This window comes from Macrotis lagotis, chromosome 6 (assembly GCF_037893015.1).
Source record: "Macrotis lagotis isolate mMagLag1 chromosome 6, bilby.v1.9.chrom.fasta, whole genome shotgun sequence".
In the NCBI taxonomy this organism is placed as follows: domain Eukaryota; kingdom Metazoa; phylum Chordata; class Mammalia; order Peramelemorphia; family Peramelidae; genus Macrotis; species Macrotis lagotis.
In genome coordinates this window covers 595,178-614,025 of record NC_133663.1, presented here as the reverse complement: position 1 = coordinate 614,025, position 18,848 = coordinate 595,178, and the positions used below count along the sequence as shown (strand labels likewise).

Genomic DNA, 18,848 nt, shown 5'->3' with positions numbered 1-18,848 from the left:
GGACAGCGACACTTGAGTTAGCTGACATTTGTGTCGTATTCTAGAGCTGGCACTGTGTTTCCTGTGAGAAAGAGGCAGTGTGACAGGGTACATTTCTGTAACTCTGTGCAAATCACTTAAACTCTGAGTCTCCACTTCTTCATCTGTAAAATGGGGGTATTAAGAACATCCTCTCATCAAGGAATTGTAAAGATCCAATGAGCTTGTACATAAAGCATTCAGAAAACACTGAAGTTTTATGTAAAAGTGACCCACTGCTTTTCTTATTATCACAATAGCTGAGAGGCAAACAGCTGGCTGAGGCTCCATCACCTGTCCCAAAAGAACTCTGTGCCTCTTGGTGTTGAAACAACTGGCAGAGAGGACTTCTGAGCTTATGACAGTGACATTCAAAAGATTCCAAATATGGGGGAGGCGCCAATTTGTAGAGAAGGATAAATGTCCTGGTCTTCCAAAAAAAGAGGAAATAAGAATCTGAACACTATGGACCAGGGAGTCGATGTTCAATTCTGGGCAAAATCCTTTTTATTTTCCTTTGATTTTCTCTACTTTTTTTATAGAAATATTTTATTTATTTTCCAATTATATACAATAGTAGTTTCTACCTATCATTTTTTGAGTTTTTGAATTTTTGAACTTTGCAATTTCCCCCCCACCCTTCCTTCCCCCCCCCCCCCCCAAGGCAATCTGAAAGTCTTTATATTGTTTCCATGCTCTCTGGGCAAAATTCTTGAATGTATCATGAAAGAGATGGTTAGTGAGTCTAAAGAGGGAAGCAACAGTCCCTACTAGCCTGGCATCAATAAGAAAAAAATAGGTTAGACTAGCTTTGTTCCTTTCCTTACCCAGGATAACTAGATTGGTCAATCAAGGAAATTGTTTTATTTGCCTAGCCATGCGCTAAGTATGGAACAAAAGCTTTTATCCACTCTGTGGCTGATACAGAAATTTGGAACTAGACCATGATGCAGTTAGATAAATTCAGAAGGGATGAATTGAGGGGCAGCTAGGTGGTGTAGTGGATAAAGCACTGGCCCTGGAGTCGGGGGTACCTGGGTTCAAATCCGGTCTCAGACACTTAATAATTACCTAGCTGTGTGGCCTGGGGCAAGCCACTTAACCCCATTCACCTTGCAAAAAAAAACTAAAAAAAAAAGAAGGGATGAATTGAACCCAAATTCTCTTCAGAGCCAAGAAATAGTCAGTAATGACTTGACATCAGCCTAGAAGGATGAAGTTGTAAACTACCCCCGGGGAGCTATCCTTGGTTCTGAGCTATCCAAAATATTATCAGTGATGGGTGTGCAGGCACAGATGGTATTGATTTGATTTGCTGAGAGGGATGGCTTACACCTCAAATGGCAGAGTTAGGATTGTGACAACTAGAATGTGGGATGGGCCTAATAGGGTGAAATTTAATGGAAATTTCTAAATTGTAATTTCAAAATTCATCTGAAAAGTGGATCAGTGAGGTGTAGCTGGGCAGAAGCTCTTCTGAAAACAACCTGGGGGATTTTAGCCAATTCAACATTCATTACATGCCTTTTCTGGACAAGACACTCAGACTCAACCTAAGACAATTGTGCCATAGGGAAATCAGGGGAAATTACAGCTATCCTAAGCTACATTAAGGAGATACTCAGCCTCAATGTGAAGACTGTCCCAGGGTGCTCAGCCTGGATGAGGGCATATTTGGGTTCCGTTGAAGCTGATGGCATTTTAGGAAGGAAATTGATGAATTGAAGTACATTCAGAGAAGGGTAGCCAGGAGGGAGAAGGGCTTCCAGGTCAGGTCACTCAAGGATTGGGTAAATGGCTGAGCACGTCACCTGAAGAAGAGAAGGCTTGGGGAAGCATGATGGCACCTTTCAAGTACTTGAAAGGCTGCCACATTTGTGTGCTTTGATGCCAGAGAATAGAGAATAATAGGAGAAAAGACTTAAAACACCTTTTGTTAGATTGTTCAAAAGATCAAGGATCTGGGCAGGCTTAGAATCTGGATGGACACTTGCTGTGTAGATTGTGGAGGAGATTTTGGCTTGGGCTGATGGATTGGATGAGATGGCCACTGAGGCTCTTTATATCTGGAAGATTTCAGAATCCCTGAATTTGGGGGCTGGGAGGGACCTTGCAGGCCACCATGTCCAACCATACCTGTAGGCCAGAGTTCTCTAGTTCAAAAGTCTGATTCATTCATTTGTATATTTTACACTTGGATTAATGATTGTAATTGCTCTTTGTTTCTTTAAGATGTTTTCAAGATTTGTCACATGGAAGAGGGATTTAAGTTGATCTGTTTGATCCAACAAGGCAGAGTCAGGAACTGGAGTTAGACAATTCAGATAGGCTGACACAAAGCCTTTACAATTTGAAGTGTTCCAAGAGGGAGAGGGTTGCCTTAGGAAGTCAGTGATGCACTCCTCCTGGTCGAATACGTCACAATGGGGATTACTTTTGGAGGTGGTCTGAACTAGAGGCTGCTGAAGTCTCCAAGCCCTAGGATCCTGTGGCTGTGATATTCTGTCTGCATGTGCAGGACAATTTCCATGATTTCCCTATAGTCCTACTTGAATTTCCCAAGAGAGCCACCTTCCCTCACAATGCTGAGCCATATTGACTCTAAGCCTAATTTCACTTTTCAGAGCCCAAAGTCACCATTAATACAGTTACTAGTGAATGTTTTCCTTGGTTCTAACCAGGTTGCATGAAGACAGTGAATTCCAAATTGATCACTACATCTATCACTGCGGTCTTCTTATCTATGAAAGCAAAATCAATTCCACTTTTATGAAGTCGAACCATGTTTGCCAAGCCAAGTGTACAATGTATGCAAGTAAGACATTTTGAAATTAGTTTTAAAAAGTCTTTGGCTGATTTCATCACTTGATCTTGAACTAAATCTTATCCTGTACCCATGTTCACAGAGAAGACACCAATGATCCAACCAGTCTGGTTTTCTCTGAAGGAACTTTGTGAATTCTTGGATGAATCTTTGCTATGAACCATAAATCAGCACAAAAGCTAAAACTAGCTTTGTGGTTGTCCATGGTCACCTTCATCATGAGCACTTCAAGGCAAGATGACTGTGTGCTCTCTAACAGCAGTTTTGAGCCTTGGAGGATCTGATGAAGCCGGCTCTACCAAGCTCTCTCATGGGCTACTCTGAGGAGGTTTGGCATATCTTTCTCCCACTTAGCTACTAACTAGGCAGCCTTCTGCTGCTTCCACTTTCATCTCACTCATCGCTGGTCAGAAATCTCATTTTGAAGACTCCAGAAACTACATACTATTTGTATACAGTTGTATGCTATTTTGATGCCTAGCAAGAGCCCTCCCCCCACAGTGCAACATGGAAAGGGTGGCCCAGCACAGAGTCATCTTCTGCTTTTGTCCATTACATAGGTACAGTGGCTAAAAAGCAAACTGAGAGTGAAATAGAAAACAGATTTCAAATGAGAAAAAATAAATAGGACAGGAAAACATTGTGTGACACAATGCAATTCTGACTCAACCTGCTTTAAGAAGCTTTTCATCCAAAAAAGGCAAAGAGAAAAGTGAAGCAAAAGACTTTCATCAATTCCTAGATAAATTTAAGCAAAACAGAACACTTTCCAAGATAAGGAGGTCAGAAGAGGTCCAAAGTTCTCCTAGCCTTAAACCTTGGATCTCTTGACAAGTGGAGAGACAGGGCCTCTGAAAGTCACCTTGTGGGGGACACTGGTTGGGCCTCTGCTCAATGACATCCACAGTCATGTTTAAGAAAGAAGAGCAGAGGCAAATGGGGTTTGTCAGAAGAGGAACAAAAGAGTAGCAGAAAAAAGATTCCCATTGGCTCCAGAAACAGCCATGGCAAGAAGCAGGGTCATAGGCCTCAAAGGGGCTTTCATGCTTACCAACCAAGATAACTCTCAGACAGCAGAACAATCATGTGGCTTCACTTTAACAATGAAGCAAACGATGAGTGACTACCCAGAGTACCTGAAATCAAAGCTCAGCTCTGGGGTTTGACTAATTGGGTGGTCATGAATTTAACCATGCAGACTCTGATCCTCAATTTCATCATCTATAAAACAGGGGAGATGGGATCTGTATAACCTAAAAGGATTGCTCACCAAGAACAGAAGGCATTAGGAGGCCTCCTCTCCCCTCTCCTCTCCTTCCCCCACACCCTTTGTTAGCCATAAATATTTATGACCATCAGGTATTCAAGTACACATGGGGAGTTTCTCTGGACAGCTCCCCGAGTCATGGGTGAAGAGACTTAGAGACTTAGGGAAGTGATAGAATTTTCAAGCTTGGAGTCCTCTGACACTTCCCAAACAAGCAAATCCTCCCAGCCCATGCAAGGCCCTCCCTGATGACTTGGCTGCCCAGTCCAGTTGGGGCTGCCTGCCTTTCCACCTCCTTGCCCTTATGGTTTATAAGATGCTGCAGACTGGGGCATTCCCTTGGCCATCACTCTGTATGGGCAAGGACAGTCTTTGGCCTTTCTTGATATCCTTCCAGTGCCTGGCTCACAGGAGGGACTAAGAAATGCTTATTGCCTATCAACTGACTCAGTCACTTCTCTCCCCCCAGCTTCCTTCACAGGCTCTAGTACACAGAAAACCAAGGGAAGATAGGGGAGAGAGTCAGGCAGAGAGAGAGACAGACACACACCAAGAAGGTAGGCAGACCCAGAAAGGCCAAGTTATTACAGAGAGACAGAGAACAGATCCAACCATCCCATTTTCCCCAGACACTGGACCAGAGCACTCTTTGGGCAGCTGAAGCATCCCCAAGCCAGGTGCAGGTGACCCAACCAGCCTTCTCCCCACTTCCTCAGGGAAATGATGAGCCTTCCACTCAGATGTCTCCCATCTGCAGCCCAGCTGCATCTCAGGGGTCCTCCACTGGAGCAAGGGCTGCTGGGTCCAGCTTCTGAAAGAGGCTTTCTCCCCTCTCCACTCATCCCCCAAGGTCCAGAGGGAGGCACCTGGAGCACAGTTTCTGGGGAGCCTGAGTTGGGAAACTAAAGCTGGCCTAGAGGAGGAGGAAATCTTCTCAAGGGTCTCCGAGACATGGTCAGTGAGTCTGTCTTGGCAAGGGCGGCTTGTGAAGAATGACAACAATCCCAGACTGCAGATCTGATCACCTGGGAAGGGGTGACTCTCTCTGGACCTCACAACCCATGGTGGTCACTGTAGCTGGCCCCAGAGCCTCCAGAAGATACTCTTCCAAACAGGATGGGCCTCAGCTTGTGCCTGCATGTTCAGATTCCAGCTTTTGGCACTCACACAGTTAAGGAGTACCCTGGGGAGCCTCCCAGAGTCAAGGAAAACTGCCTTCCTCGGCTGACCCCAGCAAGGCACTGGGGCTGTAAACCAATGGCTTCTCAAAGCCTCTGTGAGTGTGTGTGTGTGTGTGTGTGTGTGTGTGTGTGTGTGTGTATTTTGAATGTGCGAATTGTGGAAGGGCATGCAAATGTGTATCTGTGAGTGTGTGCATGTGTAAGTATGAATGTGTGTGTGTGTGTGTGTGTGTGTAAGTGTGAGTATATACATGTGTCCTGTGAGGGAGGGGAGAGACAGAGAGTGTGTGTGTGTGTGTGTGTGTGTGTGTGTGTGTGTGAGTGTGTGTGATTGCATATTGTGGATGTGTGAATTGTGGGAGACCATGCAAGTGTATATCTGTGAGTGTGTGCATGTGTAAGTCTGAGTATGAGAGTGGGAGAGAAAGAGGAAGTGAGTGAGTGTGTGAGTAAGTGTGTGTGTACTGTGAGGTGAGAAAGGGTGCATGGGCATGTTTGTGTGTAGGTGAAAGAATTCGGGTGACAGCATGTGAGTGCACTGCAGGTGTGTGTCTGTGGGAGAGTGTGCAGGGTACGAGTGTGGTCCTGTGTGCTTCTGCACGTGAGCATCAGCCCATTGGGAGCAGGACGGGTCCATCATCTGGGCACATACTCGCTGGGCAGGCCAGTCCAGTTCCTCTCCCGCAGGGCCTGGTCCACGGTGCGGATATAGCCATCGATGAGCGCCCTCATCTCAGCCGTAAAGGCCTGCTCAGGCTCTCTCGGCTGCCCGCCCAGCCTCCGGAAGCTTCCCTCCCTGTTGCTCTCCACACACAGAAGCCTCTCCTCAGTGACTGATACATTCAGGAAGGCCACCATCTCCCTCAACTTGGGGAGGAGGCTCCGGCGCAGGTCCTCATAGTGGACAACCAAGAGTCTTTTGCCGTACTTGAGCCAGTCCAGGACATGGGATGACCACCAGGATGCGTAGCTGTTGACAAAGTCAGGCCACTCTGGAGCAAAAGAGAGGAGCACAGCAGAGTCAGGGAGAGGTATAGATCCCCTTGCTCCCCACCCTCAGAGCCAACCAAGGACAGGCCTTCCTCCTAGAACCTGGGAGAGGTCCTGCAGTTTCCTGGGAGATGTCCTGGACTGGATCTTCTCTAGCCCAACAGACCTGGCACCAGGGGAAGTCTTGTGGACAGCTCTGATTGGCAAACAGCCTTGGACAGATAGCTCTGCCTTCCCTTTGCCCTTGGGCAGGGCCCTCCAGGTAGCCTTGGGAGTGGCTCCCACCCACATGTGACCTCAACAAGTCATGGCTTCTGAGGTCAGGATCTTTATCTGCAAAAGGGAGGACAAACAAGTCTGTTCTTGCTCCCAGCCCAGTCAGACTCAAGGAAGATCATTGTACCAGAGCTTCCACCCTGCAGGGTTTGGTGGTATTAGGTCTGGCTAGTGTACATGCTCCTCCTGGAACGTATCCTGTCAGAGTAAGCTCCCAAAGACCCCACTAGCAGACCAGGGGTCCTGGAGGATCCAGGCAGGATCAAGAGGCCAAGCCTGAGGAGATTTTGGCCACAGCCTGTCGACTAACCCGTTTTCACTCTGGAGCCCTCCTAGGAATCCCAGGAGAATCCTGGATGAGGATGGGGCTGTCCCAGAGGCAATAGTCACATGGCATGTCTAAGAGCTCATCATTTCTTTTAAAAGAGGGAGAACCTTCATTTCAGAGAGAAGCTAGAGATCACTCAGAGAAAACAGCCATTTCCCAAAGATGATTCAGCCTCCAGCCTCCTCCCACTGGGTCTCATTCATTGCTTACGTTCTCTGCCCAGTGAACCCATTCAAGGAGCTGATCATGCAACAGTGAATAAAGGTGGGGTGGGCCTTGAATCCCGGCCACACAAAGACCAGCGGAAGAGAGGCTGGGGGTGAGAGAGGAGAGATGAGAGCTCCCTCTGAGCATTAGAAGAGCTATCACTTGTTCTGCCAGGCTCCATGTCCTTAGGACTAATTGTCCAGAAGGATTTCCTTTAGTGGTAAGGGCTGCCTCAGGAAGCAGTGGCTTTCCCTCCCTTGTACAGTCACTTGTCAGGGTTGCTGCTTGGGCAAAGGGGAGTAAGGGGGCTTCTGAGATCTCTTCTAGCTCAGCCAAAGCAGAGGAAGCAGCCCACATCAGGCATGGCACCTCTCCCACAACCACCCTGACTGTCATCTCTCATTGGGACTTCAATTTAAAAAAGAAAGCCTAGGTTCCTGAGCCCAAGAACCTTGAAAAGAGCCAGGCTTCCAGCCCAAGGCCTATAGCCATCATCCTGGGAAGCAGCCCCCTGTAGAGACATAACCTGGGAATGGATTGCTCAGCAGAGGAACCAGAAGAGAAAGTCCTTACTACCCACATCTTTGACCTGTACAATGGCTCATCACCAGAAATTACTATGATTGTAGCACTTTAACCAAGCATTAGAGGAAGCCTGACCATCAATGAAGACCAAAGGACTTCTCTAGCTGACTTGTAGCTGAAAGACCCATGTCTTGCCGCCTCCATGAGAATGGTAGCGCCATGAAGGTTGTGACCACCTGGCTTTTCTCTCTGGGTCCCCAGCACTTCCCAACATTTTACAGATAGCTAATGCTTCATAATTCACTTCCTGAACAGACCCAAGTAACCTGAAGTTGCCTTCCAAACAACAACAAACCCCAACTGGAAGCTTCTCTCCAGGTGGGTTTTATTCAGAGCATCACAAATTTCTCCCCTCTCCAGAGAGAGGCATGACCTCTTACCATTCAAGGGAAGCAACCTATAGGATCACTTTGCTGGGGGATCACAAGGTTTAATAATATAATATTTGGGGAATTAATTCAGTTCCACACTTTTACTTAAAAATTTTCAGATCTTAAGTCCACTATTTTGGTTGTAAATCCCTTTGCATTTTTAGCAAAACTTCCCAATCATTATAATTTTTAGTTTGCTAACAGCATGCCCCATGTACCAGTTTGATTCAAAGTCAACCCAGCTGGGATGTGAGAAGTTGTCACCTTCCCATTTCTTGGGTCCATACAGTTGGGTCCTCAAGCTACATTCTGTTCTGTTTCATCTCCCATCTTGCCTCTGGATACATAGTCTTTTCCAGCTTTTCAGTTTCCCCAAATTACTGTCATGATAATTGGTCCAAACACTGTTAGAAAGCAGCAATAATATCAGTGGTCCCCAGTTCTTTTGCCTGTGCTCTGGGCAGACAGTCTCAGATACCAAATGGGGTCTTGAGTCAGAGGATTTGTTTCTGTTTTTTGATACTGAACCAGCCATGCATGGCCTGGCATAAACCCTACCTAGTCATGATGGATAATTTCCTTAATGTGAAATCTCAGGGGAATTCTTTCTAATTTTCTAGGAACAAGTAACTTGTGTGTTGCAGAGATTATTCATATGTAGAGAATGATGGGACATTATCCAATGCCTCTCATCAGCCAAATACAGTAGCAATTTGAAATTGGGCTAAAATAACCTGAAAATAAGAAAATTATGCACTAATTTCTCTACTGAATATTCATACACCCAAACAGCACTAAATTAAAGATTAGGCCATGATTATTTTTAGACCAATAAAGAAGTCAGCCACTTGGTCACATTGTCTTTTTGAGAGAATCTCCCAGAAGTTGGGGGTTTTTTATGTTAGCATCTATCTTCCATGGCCAAACTCCTTGAGAGAGCTCTCAGCAATGAGTGTCTCTACTCCCCTTCCTCAAACTCTCTTCGAAACCTTCTGGAACCTGCCTCATCTTCTGATTGAAGCTGTTTTCCCCAAAATCACCAATCATCTACTTGTCAAACCCAAAGGCCTCTTCTCAAACCTCTTCCTTCTGGATCTGTCAGTAGTCTTTGACATGGTCAAACACAGTGTGCTCCTGGATACTCCCTCTGTCTTCTGGATTTCTATGATCCAACTAACTAGCCCTTCACAGTCTCCTTTGTGGGACATTCCCAAGTCACTGCCACTACTTTTGGATGTTTCCTAAGGGTGTGCCATTGACCCTCTTCTCTTCCCTTTCTATGCCATTGCATTTGGTGAACTCCTAAGAGTTTAATTAGCATCTCTGTGTAGATGATTCCCAGGTCTCTCTCTACATAGCAAACCTCTTTCCTCACTTCTAGTCTCACATCACAGTCTCCTGAACATATTGCATTGCATCTCAAAGTTAACACATCCAAAAGTGAACTCACTTCCCCCCCCCCCCCCAACTCTTCCCTCCTCCAAACTTCCCTAATACTGTAGAAGGCACTATCATCCTTCCAGGCCCCCAGGTTTACAACTTGGTGCCATTCACAGCTCTCCCCACCCCATATCCAATCTGTTTATAAAACCTGTTTTTTCTACTGTCATGATATCTTCCACCTTGTTCTCCCCACTCACAGTTGCCACTCTGGTTCAGGCCCACATGATCTCATACCTGGACTATTGCAATAGCTCCTGGGGAAGGGCATGTCTGTCTGCCTCAGGTCTCTCCCCACTCCTCCAAAGAGATTTTCCTAAAGCTCAGGTCTGCTCATATAATCTTTTTCAATAACCTTCAGTGGCTCCCTGTTGCCTTTAGGATTTCTGTTTGACTTTTAGTCAACCAGTCAACAAGCCTTTATTACGAACTTACAGGGGTCAGGTTTCAGAGGGGACTGTTCTTTGGAGAGAGAGAGAGAGACAGAGACAAAGAGATATAGAAAGACAGAGGGATATAGTGATAGACAGAGACAGAGAGATAGAGAGACAGAGAGAGAAAGACAGACAGAGACAGAGATAGAGACAGAGAGACAGAGAATGAGAGAGAGGAGACAGAGACAGAGAGAGAAAGAACAAGAGACAAGAGAGAGAAAGAGAGAAAGAGAGAAAGAGAGAAAGAGAGAGAGAGAGAGAGAGAGAGAGAGAGAGAGAGAGAGAGAGAGAGAGAGAGAGAGAGAGAGAGAGAGAGAGAGAGAGAGAAAGAGAGAGAGAGAGAGTTTGGCTAAGACTCATATCAAAGAAGATTCCTAAGCAGCTTGAGGGCAGATGCTGAGTTGGGCATGAGAATCAGGAAGAGGTTGTCCCATTCACTGAAATAGAGATTCACTGTGGATGAAAGTATGGCCTCTCCATCTACCCATCTCTTCCTGATGCTTTCACCCATAGCACTGATTCACCCCCCAAAAGGGCCTCTGAAGGGGTGAGGATCTGCACTCTAAGACTGGGTCCTTATAGAGCTGACCAGAGCTGAGCACTCTTAGGGTAGGGGCACTCGTTGAAAACAGCTCTAGCCCACTGAGAACAGGTTACACCAGCAAGGTACATGGACATCTTGTACCCTAAGAAGAAGGCAGATGATGAGTAGAGAAGCCTAAAGAGGACAGTCTGACCTGATGCCAAGCAAAGTGGGAAGGACTGGATGTGTGACAAATACCCACAAAACCAGAAACTGAGAACTGTGTCATTCCTCTGCTCAAATGTGGCTCCAGTACCACAGGCCCTCCTTCCCTAGGGCAGAGGGAAGCTCTACATGGCTGGCAGGCTTGTAGACCTACTGGGCCTTCTCTCTTGATTGTATTCTTGATTACAAGGACTGACTCTGCCTCAGGAGGGGGAAGGGACTGATTCAAAATTGAAGGTAAAAATAAAATCTGAAGATGCCATTTTTAAAGGAAAGGGATGGTGGCTTCCAGTCCCTCTGCTACCAGTCAACCTGTTCTACCAAGCAAAGACAGGTTTGGGGTCAAGTGACACAGAACCCCAGAATGCCATAGTTAGAAGAGCCCCTATCCCTTCACTGATGGGGAGGCTGATGTCTACTTCCCTCCTGTTGCTCCAGGCCCTTGAATTACCTTGACTCTTCCAGTTCCTGTCTGTAGCATATCCCAAGTGTCCAGCACACTTCCGGTTGAATTCTGCCATGAGTGACCTGTATGGGTTCCGTATAAGTAAGATGGCAGCATCGAACATCTCAATCTCTCTCTTTCCACTTTCATGTGTTTTCACACAGATGGTCCTTCTGCTTCTCCAGTGGTCTTTCTCCCCTTTAAAACCTTAAACATAAAAAGGAAATTAGGATCAAGCAACCTGCTTCAGTAGGCAGGGATGCTTCTCTTTCCCATGGGAAGATGGGGCAACAATATAAGGTCAGTGCCACTGCTTTGACTTCTAAGTCTGGGGCCCTTCCTTGACTCACATACAAATAGGCTCAGATCATTGGGGACATCTATTTTCATTCTGCATATATGGAAGGTTTAACTCTCTGGAAGAGGGAAGATGGTGGAGTGGAAGACCATGGGACTAGTTTTGAGTATGACTTTACTATGGTCTTGGCCTCACTGTAGGACCTCGGAAAGTTCTTTCTAGACCTATCTAGACCCTTGTTTTTTTTCATTTGCTAAGACTACCATGTGGCCCTGATCACTTGGTCTTTAACTTTCTGGGCTCTTCTGTATGGAACTGTCCTCATCTCTGAAGGGGCAAGAAATATCTCTGGCCATCAGATAGTTCCAGACTAGCCTGTTTCTTCACAACACCAGAGACAACCTACTGCAGTGGTCCACTCTGAAATGCCCACCAGGCTCAGCAAGGCAGGGAAGGTATCGACATGGTCTAGAGTCGACCGTCTTTGGGGCCAGTTGCTGGTTTCTATTAGGGGTTAAAGGCAGGCAGTATTCCTGCAGGGAGAAGTCAATCAGTCAACAAGTGGTGATTTAGCACTCCTCTGCACCAAGCACTCTGCTAAGTGCTGGGTCTAGAAAATCAGAAGTAAAATATCAGACAATAAATCAACATTTATTAAGAAGCAGCTTTGTGTTGTGCACTGTACTAAGTGCTGAGCATTAAAAAAAGAGGCAAAAGAAAGACCCTGTCCTCAAGGAGCTTTCAGCCAAAATACAGAATGATTGATTGGGGACAACTCACAGGTTGCTAGGAATAGCAGTCTGATAGAAGTGAAAACAAGCCAGCAGCCAGGATGAGTAGAAATAATGAACAGAAGAAAGGCACCAGAATTAAGAAGGGCTGGGAAGGCTTCCTTTGAAAGATGAGATGAGATCAGCAGTTGGAATGGAGGAGGGAAAGCATTCCAGGCTGGGGGATATCAGAAAGGGTGCCCAGATCCAAGATGTGGAAAAGGCAGCATTTTGGAAAATTGACAGATTGTCCTATAGAGTGAGTGGAAGTGAACCATGGAGGATGAGGTGGCAAGCCTACCTGAATAGCACTGAATGTGCCTACAACTGCTTCCATAGACCATAAACCCAGGGGACAAGGCTGTATCTAACAGGGCTACATTGAGTCTGGAGGTCATGCCAAGAGATACCCATTCAGCCTTATTGAGGCAAAGTTACTTCCCATCTGTAGAACCCAGTTTTCTCATTTGCAAAATGAAGCTGGGCTATATTAGACATAGCATTCCCCCACCCCAAACAACAACTGTTTTCAAATAACAGCTCTGCTTGCTCAGATAAAGACAAGCACTTTCCTGGCCAGCTTCCACATCTTCTGAGGGGGATGTTAGCCTAAATGCTTCCAGCTGGTGGCCCTGCTGAGCCAGACCAGGATGGGTGAGAGACCCCTTCAGTCTGATCCATTCTCAAGTTCCTCAGACTATTTGAGTAAAACTGATCTTCAGAAGGGAAGTCTGGGTGGGAGGGCCAAGCCAAGGCTACCACCAAGAGTGAGTTCAAGGTCAGAATCTGACGTTGAGTCAGAAGACATCCCCTCTTGGCCTGGGCTTTCTAAGGATTGGTTATGTAGCTGTTTACTGACTGCCCAGTGACTTCAGTCTTGTTTCCTATGATGGAGGAGACAGGCTTAGAATCTGGAAGGTTCCTTCTCAATCTAGTAGAAAAATGATTTGGGTAAACCCCACCCCCACCCCAACACACATACTTGAGGATGGGATAGCAGGAATCACTTTGCCAAGTCTCAGACCCTGACTATTCATACCTGAGATGTTCAGTTAAAACAAAACAAATTTATCCTTTATGTTCATCTCCTGGACTTAATGACACTCCCATTTAGAGAAAAAAGAAAAGTCCCTGATATGAAAAGTCCTTAGAATTCTGGATGACCATCTGGTAGCCCAGGGGCTTTGGAGCTTTTGTGTATCCTGGATCTCTGGGCTAATTTGGGAGCACCAATGGACTAACATTCTTCATAATCTTATTTCTAACTACATCAAATAAAATAGCTTCATTGCCAAGAAAACCCAGACATTTAGAGGGAAAAAAGGTAATGGACCACAATCCAGAACCCCTTCTCTAGACCCTCAGGACCAGGAACCCCTAACAAGTGAGGATGCTACTGCTTGTTTATTTGAGGACCTGGGATGGGGACAGGACATCTCTGGGAAGTCTGCCAAGCCCAGAGGAGGTAGAAGGTGGATTGGCATGGCCCCTACACCTCCTGCTGTCCTTCCCTCTACACCCTCTAGCATCTCCCAAGGCTGCCAGGACCCACCTTTATTGTAGAGAGCACCATCGAAGTAGTAGCTGCCGGTGTAGAAGCCTGTGGCATGCTCAATAAGGTGGCGGGCCCACGTGTTGCCAGCACCTGGGAAGCTGGACAGCGCCACAAAGACCTTGGCTTTGGTGGGTAAGAAGTGTCTGTCCGTACACCGTGTATCTGCAAGGACAAGGAGAAGGGCAGCCAGCACTCAGAACAGTGGACAGGGGATGGAGGGAGGGGAGGATCCTCAAATCCAAGCAAACATCTCTCTCCATCCCACCTCTCTGCATCACAGCTGAGGTCTTCTGAAGGCACCCAGGGGAGCATCCTCCCTCCAGGTTCTCATTCTCCTTTCTGGACCTGTATGTCCCTTGGCCAGAGCCCAGGACCACTCTTGTTGGATCTATCTAGAGTGGGACTCCACATTAAACTCCAACCATGGAATCCCAGAACATTATCCCCCAAGGTCCTGGCAGTGGTGGCCCAATGCCCCAGCCTCCTCAGAGCTTTTGGCTGCAGCAGACTAGAGCCAAAGGAGTGGGAGATGGGGCTCATCTCAGACCACTAGCCTCTTGATGCATAGTTTTAACCTCTAAGTGCCTCAATGTGAGTGACTCCTGGTACCCCTCCACTTAGAGGACTCAGCAATTTGACTGTAAAAAGCAATCATCAGCTCAGGGAACCCTGATCTCTTGATTCTCTGACCTAACCCCCACAGTTGTTGCCTCCACAGTATGAAAGGGGCTGGTCTCTGCTATTGCAATAGCTGGTAAACTACAAAATTCTGGGAGCCACACAGGAGCCTGAGGGATCTCTAGCTCTGAAATGACTATTCTGGTTGACCAGAACCAGTGACGGATGTCCACCCTGAAATGCATTTTATCCCTGCCATAATGCCAGCCAGCCCAGGGGAAAGGAGGCAAGTCAAACCACCACCACCACCACCTCTTAGGACCCTGACAGGAGATAGCCCAGGCCCTGAACCCTGGAGCATCCCTCAAACCACCAGCCTTGCTTCTACCTCAGACCCCAAAGCTGTCCCCGAGGGGTACAACTGCCTCTTCACCCCCACCAACTGAAGCTTCATCTGCTCAACAAGAGGCCCCTTTCATCTCAAGATTCCCCTCTGGGGAAGCAGCCCCCATGGAGATGAAGCCTGGGGAGAGCTCCTGCAGGTTCCACCCTCATCTACCAAAGACCCAGAAAGGAATGTTCTGGACTCCAAAGTCCTCAGCCCCATCCAATGGCCCAACCTCAGACACAGAGAGTTGTAGCAGTGGAAGTGATTTGACAGAGGAGGGAAGGCCATCCCTTCTGCTGGTCCACCCTAAGGACCATGAAGTTTTTCTATCTGGCCCTCAGCTGGAATATGAACTCCTAGGGAGCACTTCCTCTGCTTTGTGCACTGTATCCCCAGCATTCAGACAGAGCTTAATCAATGCATATTATTCATTCAATTATGAGCAGAGATAAAAGGGGCTGAGTCCCACTCTAGAGAACTGGAGTAATCCTGGGCACCCCAATCCTCTGAGGGTCAGTGTACTCTGAAAGAAGAGGAGGCTGTGCTAGGGAGCAGTTCTCAGTTGAGTCCTCTGCCTGTATGGACATGCCCAGACTCTGAAGCCTGGATTCCTGCCCCCCAGGACACTGAAGTCTTGGCTCCCTTCAGGTTTCCAAACCCTGCTTCAGTTCCTCCTCCCTAGCACACTAAAAACCAGATGCAAATCTCCATATGATCATCTAAGTGCTTCAGAAGGCCTGTGGAGACTGACCAGGGCAGAATCTGAATGGTCAGGGGATTCCCCCCACCACCCCAGCTAAAGGGGTCCTTCACCTATAGATGGCCTGGGGTTAGTGCTACTGAGCAGCAGAACATTTCAGGCTTGTCTCAAGTCATTCACAAGAGATAAGCTTAACCTTCCATACTGGCTTAGAATTGTCTTGTCCATTCTGGAAGAAGACTATGACATCAAGGAGATGATATGCCCTGACCCAAAAGACCATCAGAGTGGAGAAGGCAGGTTAGGAGCCAGGAAGTCTCAGGTCAGAAGCCTTACTTCTGACATATATTGGCTGGGGGACTCTGGACAAATCATTCAGACCCTCAGGGCTCCCAGGCACCTCTCCCAGATTATTGACTTCCCCACTTGCCTTGATGGATGGAGTTGCCACACCAGGAGGCAACCCACATCATTCATCTTCTTGGGGGATAACATACATCTAGGCTCAGAAGTTGAACATGGAGGTAGTGAGGACCACATTAGTGCTCTGCTACCACTCCCACGGAGCTTCTGCTCCCCGATGACCCACTGGCCAACCCTTCTCAGAGTCTGAGCTCTGCCCAGACCACTGTCATTGCCACTTCCATGGAGAGTCCACACTAATGAGAATATCAGCATGGACACCCAAGTCTTCTTCCCTAGGAGGGTAGAGGCAATGAGAGTTACCTCTGACATTGCCTCAGTCCCATCCACTGTTGGTCCTTACAACTCATTCCCTGCCCAGCTTCTCAAGTCAGCTCCCCTTTGGAGCCAAGGGCTGCAGGGCATGCTATGCCTAGGGCCTCCTCTAAGCTGCTCACTGTGCATTGACACTCTTTCCCCACCACTCTCCCCATCTTCCAGACTCCCAGTCCTGGCCCCTTCTCTCCCCAGACCTCCCTCTGCCCTAATGTCAAACTTCAGAGAAACCCATGATGGTGTTGTAGGCAGTCTTCCCAGATCCATCTTGGACACAGAACTCACCTTGAATGGGTGTCTGATAGACCACACAATAATCCCCCCAGCCTGGGGTCTCAGGATCCCAGGCACACAGGGAGCTGTCCACTGCATCATGCAGGCTGAACTTCGGGGTAGGATAGCCACAAAAGCACTCCGGGCCTCTGATGACCGCCAGTGGGAACTCCTGTCGGTCCAAAGAGAGAACATTTGTGAACAAAAATGCAAAGATGGTGCCACACTCTGGTATCAGGAGGGCTTTCTGCAGAAGCTTGAGGAGTGTCAAACCTAGAGCTACATTCATCTCATTACCAGCTGTGTGTCCCTGGGCACATAGGGTTCTTCCCAGAGCCTCAGTTTCCTCATTTCCAAAAGTGGGTCTAATAGCTTGGTCCACCTCCCCCTACATCCCTCCCAGTCCAATAGGTGCTGTGCTATCTAGGAGTAGTGGAGGGGCCCCTTGTGGAAATGTTAGGGGAGCAGGACCGAAAGGTCTCTGAGTTCCCTTCCAGCTCAGGTTCCATGATTTTCAAAGTTCAGGAAGCCCCCTTGGGATGCTCTTGGTAATTGAGAAAGGCTTGCCTCTTCTTCTCTGAGAGCACCACAATACAAAGACATTGGACCTGGAGTCACCAAGATCTCAGATCAAAGTCCACCTCAGACAATGCCTAAGCTGAATGTCCTTGGGCGTGTCATTCACCTTAGAACTCTGTTTCCTCAGTGGTCTAATGGGGGAGGTTGTTAGGATCAGATGAGATCCTATTTGTAATATCATCTCCCCCAGTGCCAGAGCCATAGGGGATGTTTGATAAAAAGGGTCATTCTCTTCCCTTCCATTCCAACTGTACCAAACTCATGACTCTCTCCCTAAGATGCACCCGGACTGGATCTTGTGATGAAACTGAGCCTTGACTGAGATTCCTGGAGCTCCTCCAGGGGGCCACTGCTAGGAAGGACTGGATATCCTGCACAGAACCTAAAGACCCACCAGGCTGACCAGAACTGATGAGCCTCTGGCCCAACACCATTTCTGGCATGAGGGAAGGCAGGGCTGGATGGCTTCCATAAGCTCGTGAATGTAAAAGTAGTCTCAGTGGCAGTGGGACATGGAGACATGGCCTATCTACCATAGACGTACCTCCTCCAAAGTGGAATGAGATATGGATGAACCAACCTAAAATATGTCAAAGTAGGGTGTTTGCCAGATGGCCAAGACAGCTTCCCCAAGGTACATTTCCATACAGGGAGGCATCTTCATGTTTGTGTGTGTGTGTGTGTGTGTGTGTGTGTGTGTGTGTGTGTGTGTATGTGTGTGTTCCCAAGTGGGAAATTTTCATTATGTGGTCAATATACATGTGTCCATGTGTGTCCGTGTGTGTACATGTGTGTGCATGTGCATTGGGGTCTGTATGAGTCTGCTAAAAGAATCCTAGACTCAGGTGGTGATTTAAAGACCATCCAATCATATCCTATTTTATATATGAAGAGAGTGAGAAGAACTGGTCTGAGCATACCCCAAACTAGAAGTCAGGTTCCCTGATACCCCTCCACTTCTTTTCCCACACATATCATTATATAAGGGTACAGATGTCTGCACACATAATTGTGAAGGCTCCTGCATCTGTTCCTCAAAAAAAAAAAAAAGACAGTTCCAAGGGATGAGGAGGATCCATGAGAACCCCAAGGGGAGAGATGGTCTGACCCCAGCCATGTTGTTGGAGTTGAATGAGCTGCACTGTACAGTTCAGTGCACTGGGGAAAGATCCCAAGGTCTTGGAGGACCACAAGGTATACGTATGAATCAACAGCAGAGGTTGGTCTGGGCAAGCAGAATAATTAGGATTCTAATTTCATCTACTCCACTTTGTGCGTCAGAGTACACAGTGTGAAGGGTGACAAGAAGGCTCACTGCTGTCAGAGATCCCCAGGTCCATGCCTTTAGGGTGCTCAATCACCATTTGCAGAAAATCACTGTGGCAGCCATACATAGGGTCAGAAGGGTGAGAAGGCAATGGAAATCCAGCCCCAACTTCCTCAGCTCTGCCCAGGCCTTCTTAAATTTCAGTGACTTCAGATTGTTTCACTCATTAAAGCCCAGTACTCAGGAAGCCAGGGCCAAGCACCAAGCATTTATTATGCTCCTGCTCCATATGAGACACTATATTGGAGGCCAAATTATTCTTGCACAACCCACACAAGTCTCTCTGACTTGCCCCAGAGTCTCCTGCAGCCTGGGTCAGGGCAGGGGTCAGGGAGCAGGAGGTTCCCTCCATCCATGTTCCTGTGATCCTGGTGACCACCAGATGCCTCCAGAAGTCACCCATGTCCCCAGAGGACCTCTGTCAGAAGGATGCTCTGCTGGGCTCCAGGAGGGGCAGGACCAGGTTGGTAAATGGAAGAATGAAAGGT

At 47.4% G+C, this 18,848-nt stretch overlaps 1 protein-coding gene across 1 annotated transcript in view; it reads right to left on the bottom strand.

The window, feature by feature from the left end:
* Positions 1 to 686: 686 nt before the first annotated feature.
* The window catches only part of WSCD1 (WSC domain containing 1), a 45,417-nt gene continuing 27,255 nt past the window's right edge, over positions 687 to 18,848 (bottom strand). The window contains exons 5-8 of the mRNA XM_074190498.1: positions 16,467 to 16,626; positions 13,735 to 13,899; positions 11,121 to 11,321; positions 687 to 6,282 (exon numbers count right to left, since the gene is read on the bottom strand). Of these exons, the coding sequence (XP_074046599.1) occupies positions 5,927 to 6,282; positions 11,121 to 11,321; positions 13,735 to 13,899; positions 16,467 to 16,626 (882 nt within the window). The 3' untranslated portion in view covers positions 687 to 5,926. The remainder of the gene's footprint in view (positions 6,283 to 11,120; positions 11,322 to 13,734; positions 13,900 to 16,466; positions 16,627 to 18,848) is intronic.